The sequence below is a fragment of the Salmo salar genome, chromosome ssa15 (genome assembly GCF_905237065.1).
Source record: "Salmo salar chromosome ssa15, Ssal_v3.1, whole genome shotgun sequence".
NCBI classification, from domain to species: domain Eukaryota; kingdom Metazoa; phylum Chordata; class Actinopteri; order Salmoniformes; family Salmonidae; genus Salmo; species Salmo salar.
Window position 1 is genome coordinate 8,926,863 of NC_059456.1, and position 10,637 is coordinate 8,937,499.

Sequence of the window (10,637 nt, forward strand, 5' to 3'; positions counted from 1 at the left end):
GTGCTACCTGACTTCCCAGTAGACTACTTGGTGTGTGAACTGCTGACTGCTCATAACTTGCAGATGGTTGTTGACATATCAACCAGGATCAAAGGGCAGGGCAATTTGTGATTTGTTTCACTCTCATACTGTAGTCAATTAGCAATTAGTACAGGGAGGTGTGCTCTCCACCTATGCTAGGCAATTAGCAATTAGTACAGGGAGGTCCTTACGAGCTTACAGACAGGGCTGCGGGCAGCTGAGCGATAATAGAGGAAAACTAAACTTCTGGAGGACCTATCATCCTTCCACTCCCTCCTCTCTACCTTATCTTCCTCTGTATCTGCTGTTAAAGCCACTTTCTACCACTCTAAATGTCAAGTTTCTACCTCTAAACCTAGGAAACTCTTTTCCACCTTCTCCTCCCTCCTTAATCCTCCTCCCCCTCCTTCCTCCATCTCTGCGGACCACTTTGAAAAAAAGATCGACGACATCCGCTACTCATTCACTCAGCCTATTGAGTCCACTGGTCCCACTCATTCACTCAGCCTATTGAGTCCACTGGTCCCACTCATTCACTCAGCCTACTGAGTCCACTGGTCCCACTCATTCACTCAGCCTATTGAGTCCACTGGTCTCCCTCACACAGAACTACCCTATGCCTTGACCTCTTTCTTCGCTCCCTCTCAGGCTCTGCACACTCTTGGATTGCATCCTACCATGTGACGTGGAGAGGATCTGTGTCTGCACCACATACTCTCACTACTGGTGTCCCCCAGGGCTCGGTTCTAGGCCCTGTCATCTTTCTCTATAAACTAAGTCACTCCGTCATATCCTCACATGGTCTCTCCTATCACTGCTATGAGGATGACACTCAACTAATTTTCTCCTTCCCCCCTGCTGACACCCAGGTGGCGACATGCATCTCTGCATGCCTGGCAGATATCACAACTTGGATGTCGGCAACCACCTCAAGCTCAACCTCGACAAGACGGAGCTGCTCTTCCTCCCGGGGAAGTCCTGCCCGCTCAAAGACCTCGCCATCATGGTTGACAATTCCACAGTGTCGTCCCCCCTAGAGTGCAAAGAACCTTGGCATGACGCTGGACAACATCAAAGCAGTGACCCAGTCCTGCAGGTTCATGCTCTACAACATCTGTAGAGTACGACTCTACCTCACACAGGAAGTGGAGCAGGTCCTAATACAGGCACTAGTCATCCCCCGTCACGACTACTGCAACTCGCTGTTTGCTGGGTTCCCCGCTATGCTGAAACCCTAGAGCACTCTGTTGTACCACCTCAGGTCTCCTGGCACTCCCCTACCTTCTAGCTCTGACTCTACTGATAGCTATGTTATTGAGGATAAATGTATTTTCTATGCTTGTGATGTGTGGTTGTCCAACCTAGCTACCTTAAGATGAATTAAGATGTAAGTCTCTCTGGATAAGAGCGTCTTCTAAATGACTAACATGTAAATATAAATTCTGCTGTAAGCCCTTCATACTGCTGTAAGCCCTTCATACTGCTGTAAGTGCACTATATGTGGTGTATTTTAACATCCTCTGCAAGCTAAACTGGGGGAAGCCCTTCTGGTTAACAGCTCAGGACAAAGCTGCACTGCACTGCGCTAGCTGTGTTGCACGCCAAAGCCTTTTGTAATTGATAGTGATATCAATAACGCAATACATTTTCTTTCTACAGTCATTAAAAATGAGTGGAGAATGCCAGCGGCTCAACTCGGGTTGACAACATTGGCCTAATTAAGGGTGATGAATGGTCCAGCTGGGAACCAGGACAACTTAAGGAGACGTTCAGACAGAATCTACGCTGAGCTCCAGTTTTAGATCTAAAATTCAGATCACATTCCAACAGTCTTACAGTCTTTGGAAAACGTTCCACACCTCAGTAAAAAACATCCTCCGAGGACATATGATGAGACAGCGAGAGGAGAGAGAGAGAGGATATATTAAGGGATGTAATGAGAGAGAGAGAGATCACAAAGAATTTGAAAACAAATCAAACATTGATAAATTCCCATATCTGTTACCGCAGTGAGCAATCACAGCAGCAAGATTTGTGGCCCGTTACCATGACAAAAGGGCAACCAGTGGGGGCACAAACAACATTGTAAATACAACCTACATGTATCTGTTTATTTACTTTCCCTTTCATACTTCAACTATTTGCACATTGTTACAACATTGTACATAGCCAATAATATAACACTTGAAATGTCTATATTTTTTAAAACTTTTGTGAGTGTAATTTTTACTAATGTTTCACTTGTTTATTTCGCTTTTGTTTATCATCTATTCCATTTGCTTTGGCGATGTAAACGTACGTTTCCCTTGCCAATAAAGCCCTTTAAATTGAATTGAGAGCGAGAGAGAGAGAGGGGGGGAGAGAGAATGGGAGGGAGAGAGAAAGAGAGAGAGAGAATGGGAGGGAGAGAGAGAGAAAGAGGGAGAGAGAATGGGAGGGAGAGAGAGAGAAAGAGGGAGAGAGAATGGGAGGGAGAGAGAGAGAGAGAGGCCTGTACTTTTATTTATTTTTATTTCTCTTTGTTTATTATCTATTTCACTTGCTTTGGCACTGTAAAAATATGTTTCCCATGCCAAAGAAGCCTTTAAATGGAACTGAATTGAGAAAGAGAGAGAGGATGAATGCAGACTGCTAAGGCTCTGGAGGGAGGCCAATATAATAAGGATGGGAGGATAAGGATGGGGAAGAGAAAAGGCAGAGGTTTAATAAGGACCAGAGGGGAAGAGAGGTTTAATAAGGACCAGAGGGGAAGAGAGGTTTAATAAGGACCAGAGGGGAAGAGAGGTTTAATAAGGACCAGAGGGGAAGAGATAAGGCAGAGGTTTAATAAGGACCAGAGCGGAAGAGATAAAGCAGAGGTTTAATAAGGACCAGAGGGGAAGAGATAAGGCAGAGGTTTAATAAGGACCAGAGGGGAAGAGATAAGGCAGAGGTTTAATAAGGACCAGAAGGGAAGAGATAAGGCAGAGGTTTAATAAGGACCAGAGGGGAAGAGATAAAGCAGAGGTTTAATAAGGACCAGAGGGGAAGAGATAAAGCAGAGGTTTAATAAGGACCAGAGGGGAAGAGATAAAGCAGAGGTTTAATAAGGACCAGAGGGGAAGAGATAAAGCAGAGGTTTAATAAGGACCAGAGGGGAAGAGAGGTTTAATAAGGACCAGAGGGGAAGAGATAAAGCAGAGGTTTAATAAGGACCAGAGGGGAAGAGAGGTTTAATAAGGACCAGAGGGGAAGAGATAAAGCAGAGGTTTAATAAGGACCAGAGGGGAAGAGAGGTTTAATAAGGACCAGAGGGGAAGAGATAAGGCAGAGATTTAATAAGGACCAGAGGGGAAGAGATAAGGCAGAGATTTAATAAGGACCAGAGGGGAAGCAATAAGGGAGAGGTTTAATAAGGACCAGAGGGTTTAGTTTTTTTACCTTCAAATGTTCTGTTCCACATGCGGTAGGTGATCTCTGCTCCGTCCTTCTTGGTGAGGCCGTTCCTGATGGTTTCGTGCAGCGCCAGGGCGTACAGCAGCAATGCATCATGGAACCCTTCCATAAACATGTTGATCTGGAGGAAAACAACAGTAAAACATTGATTCATCACCTGGTCTCCTCCTGTCGTACTGTATCACAGAGTCTTGATCAACTTTCAGACCCGCTTTTAACAACAGAGCCTTGCAGTTAGTCAATGTGCATCTGGCCTTGAAAACCTTTAAAATGATGAACGAGGACAACAACAAAAAATACCACATTCAAATTCTCTTAGACGCTTCCCTCTTTGCTCAGCCTGTGAAGGCCTCTGGCAACAAAAGAATTTGCCAATTTCTATAGTCATATGACACACCCCTGGTACTCGAGGCCTTCAAAAGAAGTGGAGACAATAACCTCAAGCAATAATCAAAACAAACGAAGAAATGGTTAATTGACCACAATATCAACATTTTGAAATGGCCCTCCTCAGTCTCTGGACTAAAACCTGGGATTTGAATTGAAGAGAATAGTCCATAAGCACAGACAAATGATACCAAGGATCTGGAAAGATTCTGTATTGAGGAATGGTCTAAGATCCGTCCCAATGTGTTCTACAATCTCATAAAACATTCCAGAGAAAGGCTCAGTGCTGTTATCCTCGCAAGGGGAGGGTTCTAGAGTATTGACAACAGGTGAGGGTTCTAGAGTATTGACCACAGGGGAGGGTTCTAGAGTATTGACAACAGCGGAAGGTTCTAGAGTATTGACAACAGCGGAAGGTTCTAGAGTATTGACAACAGCGGAAGGTTCTAGAGTATTGACAACAGCGGAAGGTTCTAGAGTATTGACAACAGCGGAGGGTGTCAGGTTGGATGAGGAGCGTCGCTGTACAGCTATTTTCAGGTCTCATCAGAGCTGGGTGAATGGAATATGAATGACAGTCATCCAATATGCTGTAATAGAAATAAGGCCGTGCTCCTCATCTTAAACGCCACCGACCGCCACTGAAACCTAGGCTACTATAGTTTGCTTCAGAATGGATCAGGTCAGCATTTTGTTTCTGCAAAAAAATATTCTGTAAAAATTCTTAGCTCGATATTTGTGTATTTTTGGGAAAACGAGCAATTCCCTTACCTTTATTGAAACGATTTGAACATATATTTGGAAGGAGGAAAGTACGTTTACTTGTGTTGACAGCATTGAGAAAGCAAACGGTCTCTAAAATATGAAACCACAGGCCTCAGTTTGCAGTATCAGCCTCGCTTCCTCCCCCGCCAGGAATGGCCGCAGCGCGAGTAAAAAAATAAATAAATGAATAGATTGTTTTAAAAACAGTTGGTTGTTAGCTATATCACCCTGTTCCCTGCCGCCGCGGGGCTGCTAATAGGCTGCTGAGGGTGAATGGTAATACACAGCCATCACCTCGGCTGGTACATGTACTGAGTTCCCCCTGAGCAGCAGTCCTCTGCAGCGCACAGATTACTTCCTGTTTAGGTTGGGCACTGGATAGATAGATAGATAGAGAAGACATGGAATGGAACAATGATCCCAATCAGAACATGATCAACTATTAGTGACAGTCTAACAGTATCCACAGCTCTTAGGGTATCACCTATTAGTGACAGTCTAACAGGATCCACAGCTCTTAGGGTATATCAGCTATTAGTGACAGTCTAACAGTATCCACAGCTCTTAGGGTATCACCTATTAGTGACAGTCTAACAGTATCCACAGCTCTTAGGGTATCAGTTATTAGTGACAGTCTAACAGTATCCACAGCTCTTAGGGTATCACCTATTAGTGACAGTCTAACAGTATCCACAGCTCTTAGGGTATATCAACTATTAGTGACAGTCTAACAGTATCCACAGCTCTTAGGGTATCAGTTATTAGTGACAGTCTAACAGTATCCACAGCTCTTAGGGTATCACCTATTAGTGACAGTCTAACAGTATCCACAGCTCTTAGGGTATCAGTTATTAGTGACAGTCTAACAGTATCCACAGCTCTTAGGGTATCAACTATTAGTGACAGTCTAACAGTATCCACAGCTCTTAGGGTATATCAACTATTAGTGACAGTCTAACAGTATCCACAGCTCTTAGGGTATCAGTTATTAGTGACAGTCTAACAGTATCCACAGCTCTTAGGGTATCAACTATTAGTGACAGTCTAACAGTATCCACAGCTCTTAGGGTATATCAACTATTAGTGACAGTCTAACAGTATCCACAGCTCTTAGGGTATCAGTTATTAGTGACAGTCTAACAGTATCCACAGCTCTTAGGGTATCAACTATTAGTGACAGTCTAACAGTATCCACAGCTCTTAGGGTATATCAACTATTAGTGACAGTCTAACAGGATCCACAGCTCTTAGGGTATCACCTATTAGTGACAGTCTAACAGTATCCACAGCTCTTAGGGTATCAGTTATTAGTGACAGTCTAACAGTATCCACAGCTCTTAGGGTATCACCTATTAGTGACAGTCTAACAGTATCCACAGCTCTTAGGGTATCACCACAGGCAGCATGCAGATAACTGGCTAGTCGGCCCGGAAGGATGAAGATCAGTGTACAGAACGTTCCTCCCGAGAAGAGATCAATTCAGTGATGGTTGATTAATTCATTTTGAATGAGGAAACCGACGACAGGTAGAGTAAGTAGGTGTTGTAATTATGCAGCTCATCCGGCCAACGGAAATCAGTCAGACGGAGAACGTTCAGACCCAAATTGCGCTGAGTTAGTAGTTGACGATCATTTGGTTCTTGTAAGGACGTTAAGACACCTGCTGTGGCTACAGTAAATGTGTGCTGTTTTGTTTAGAGACTGAGTGGAAACCACGGTCACTGTTTTGTTTAGAGACTGAGTGGAAACCACGGTCACTGTTTTGTTTAGAGACTGAGTGGAAACCACGGTCACTGTTTTGAATGAAAAGGTGAGCTGAACGTTGGTAACTCCATGAATCATACAGCCTAGATGGAGTATGGCGGTGGCCCATTAGAACAGGTCTTTGATAGGATCACGCCGTGATATCACGAGTACTCAATGACTCACTGTGTCTAAGTGGAAAGGGAAAACATTTCAAGATTTCTGTTGGTTTCATGGTTTCTTGTGAAAACAAATATGGGCCAAATTGTTTGTTTAGCAAGAGACTGTGTGTGGACTAACTCATTATTTACACTGTCTGGTACTTAGGCTGTAAATTGCCGGAGAACAGATGATTTTCTGTGTGGTATTATGATTGTTATGGTAAACAGATGAAGGTTTGTTTACACCAGGACAAAACAGGGTCAAGCTGTCCCATATATGGTGGAATTATTGGACCCCTTGTTAAAGATGAGCAAAAAAAGACTGTATAAAATGAATAATACAAACACTGAGCTACACAATATGCTAAAAAAATAATTTAAATTATATTATTTTACACTAAGCAATTGTATTAGTATAAGAGATTTTGAAAGGATGATGTCTCCTCTGTGTAAAGGTGAGACTCTCATGTACATGTCGGTTGTTTTGCTCTAGAATGACCACAGGCCTCAGAAGACTCGTCTGAAGGTTCCCCGGTGCCAGTCGAATACATTTATGGAAGTACAGTGCATTCCCGAAAGTATTCAAAACACTTGAATTTTTACATATTTTGTTACGTTACAGCCTTATTCTAAAATTGATTAAATCATTTTTTTCCCCCTCATCAATCTACACACAGTACCCCATAATGACAAAGCAAAAAGGGGCAAAAATAAAAAATAAATAAATAAAACAGAAATACCTTATTTACATAAGTATTCAGACCCTTTGCTATGAGACTCTAAATTGAAGTCAGGTGCATCCTGTTTCCATTGATCATCCTTGAGATGTTTCTACAACTTGATTGGAGTCCACCTGTGGTAAATTCAATTGATTGGACATGATTTGGAAAGGCACACACCTGTCTATATAAGGTCCCACAGTTGACAGTGCATGTCAGAGCAAAAACCAAGCCATGAGGTCAACGGAATTGTCCGTAGAGCTCCGAGACAGGATTGTGTCGAGGCACAAATCTGGGGTTGCTCATACTGCTTCCTCACTAGCACAATTACAAATATTTGTCGACAGACTTGTGACGTCATCAGGAGCAGTGATTGTGATAGTGTCTTCTCTTTCTTCCTCTTGACTCAATGCTGGAGCGTCCCAGACCTCAGTCTACTTCAGCCCCACAGGAGCCAACTTTGGCTACTGCCACTAAAAGGAGCAACCACATGTTAACTTCTTCACACTGGTGAAAAGTCACACAACACTAGCCTAGTCTTGCCTCGTCTTAAGGGCATCCTTGATTCTGTAGCCAGTCAACCACGTGAGAGAAAATGGAATTAGCCTGATCCTAGATATGCTGCGCTGTCAATGACTATAGGAGTTGGCAAGACAGCACAAACAGATCTGGGACCAGGCTAGAGTTGAATAGCAACGGGTTAGAAGAATAAGACAATACAGTGGTTTATATGCCATTAAAAGCCATGCAGGTCTGATCTGTTGGTGGCAACCTCTACCAACCATTGTCTCTCAACAGGACAGTGTGGATGGTGAAATCTACTGGGAGCAGGAAGCTGAAAGAAGAGACAAAGGAAAAAGCTATCCCCCTCCCACAGCAGGCCAAGCAGCTCCCCCACCCCCTTGTCCTCCAGCCTCCCACAGCAGGCCAAGCAGCCCCCCCACCCCCTTGTCCTCCAGCCTCCCACAGCAGGCCAAGCAGTTCCCCCTGCAGACCAGAGCCCTGTTTACAGTCTGAGATTCAGGGGAGATGGAGAAGAGAGACAGAGACCAGAGCTCTGTTTACAGTCTGAGATTCAGGGGAGATGGAGAAGAGAGACAGAGACCAGAGCTCTTTTTACAGTCTGAGATTCAGGGGAGATGGAGAAGAGAGACAGAGACCAGAGCTCTGTTTACAGTCTGAGATTCAGGGGAGATGGAGAATGAAATGCACTTTTTAGATGATGCTGTAACAGTAACCTTGTCAAGATTCCACTATGTGTTATTTTATAGTTTTGATTTCTTCACTATTATTCTACAATGTAGAAAATAGTAAAAATAAAGAAAAAACCTTGAATGAGTAGGTACTGTATCTTTTTTCTATATCTTTTTAAAATAGATGTTCCTTTATTATATTCCCATAACCCTTCCACCCCTCCCCTAATTGGAGTAAACTACTGAACATCAAAACTTAGGCCTGTATTTCCAGCGTATACACACTATATACATTTTATGGACACAGTCTATTTTACAATAGTTATATTTGGATTGTTTTTAGTCCTGGCCTTCCTCTAACCTCAACCTCTCCCATCTATTACTGATGTCCTTCCTCTAACCTCCACCCCTTCCATCTATTTCTTATGTCCATCCAGTTTGATGTATATTTGCCATATATTTTTAACTGTGCTGTTTCACAAAAGTTCCGAATTTTCATACATTCTACAGACACAGTATATTTTACATTTGTTATCCTTATTAGTACCACCCTTCAGGTCCATCTCTTAACACCATCCATATAGGATTTCTATTTGCCATATGTGCTGTGATGTTTCACAAAAGTTCTCAACCTTTCTATTGTCATTGTTTCTACAGACTGTAAATTAAAGATACACATTTTTTTGCTAAAAGTATTGACCACTTAGATGGAAAGCTACTGAGGATGGTAGCTGACTCTATAGCCACTCCTATCTGTCATATCTTTAATCTGAGTCTAGAGGAAAATCTTTGTCCTCAGGCCTGGAGGGAAGACAAAGTGGTAAAGTGGCCTTTACTGGTTCTAACAGCAGACCTATCGGCTTGCTGCCAGCTCTTAGCAAATACAATGCTATTTCTCTGTAAACAAATGAACAGACTTTCAGCATGCTTATAGAGGACACTCAACATTGAGGAAAACCAAAGTTTCAAAGGCTGGGCCTAATATAGTGTATAAGAGTTCATACAATAAGTTTTGTAGTGATTCATATGTTGATGATGGAAAGAATATTTGCTGGTCTGTGGTGTGTAACGAGGAGCAACCAGACGCTGCACTTGACATATTTATGAAACTACTTATTCCAGTTACTAACAAGCACGCATCCATTAAGATCTGTAAAAACTGTTAAATCCCCTTGGATTGAAGAGGAATTGAAAACTTGTATGGCTGAGAGAGATGAGGCAAAAGGTATGGCAATTAAGTCTGGCAGCCCTCACTGACTGGCAAACGTTCTGCAAATTAAGAAATCATGTGACTAAACTAAATAAAAATAAACTACACTACGAAACAAAGATAAATTATATAAAGAATGATAGTAAAAAGCTTTGGGGCACCTTCAATGAAATTTGGGGGGAAAAAGCCAACTTGGCTCCTTCATTCATTGAATCAGATGGCTCATTCATCACAAAACCCACTGATATTGCAAACTACTTTAATTACTTTTTCATTGGCAAGATAAACAAACTTAGGGATGACATGCCAGCAACAAACGCTGACACTACACATCCAAGTATATCTGACCAAATTATGAAAGACAAGAATTGTACTTTTGAATTCCGTAAAGTGAGTGTGGAAGAGGTGAAAAATATATTATTGTCTATCAACATTGACAAGCCACCGGGGTCTGATAACTTGGATGGAAAATTACTGGAGGATAATAGCGGACTATATTGCCACTCCTATTTGCCATATCTTCAATTTAAGCCTATTAGAGAGCGTGGTCCCTCAGGCCTGGAGGGAAGCTAAAGTCATTCCGCTACCCAAGAATAGTAAAGCCAACTTTACTGGCTCAAATAGCCGACCAATCAGCCTGTTACCAACCCTTAGTAAACCTCTGGGAAAAAATGTGTTTGAACAGATACAATGCTATTTTACAGTAAACAAATTGACAACAGAATTTCAGCAAGCTTATAGGGAAGGACACTCAACAAGCACAGCACTTACACAAATGACAGATGATTGGCTGAGAGAAATTGATGATAAATGATTGTTGGGGCTTTTGACATTATTGATCATAGTCTGCTGCTGGAAAAACGTATGTGTTGTGGCTTTACACCCCCTGCTATAATGTGGATAAAGAGTTACCAGTCTAACAGAACACAGAGGGTGTTCTTTAATGGAAGCCTATCCAACATAATCCAGGTAGAATCAGGAATTCCCCAGGGTAGATGTTAAG

General features: G+C 42.5%; 1 protein-coding gene across 1 annotated transcript in view; it reads right to left on the minus strand.

Moving 5' to 3' along the window:
* LOC106570940 (atrial natriuretic peptide receptor 3) overlaps positions 1-10,637 on the minus strand; it is a 68,442-nt gene that overhangs the window by 9,199 nt on the left and 48,606 nt on the right. The window contains exon 4 of the mRNA XM_045695442.1: positions 3,442-3,577. Coding sequence (XP_045551398.1) covers positions 3,442-3,577 — 136 coding nt within the window. The remainder of the gene's footprint in view (positions 1-3,441; positions 3,578-10,637) is intronic.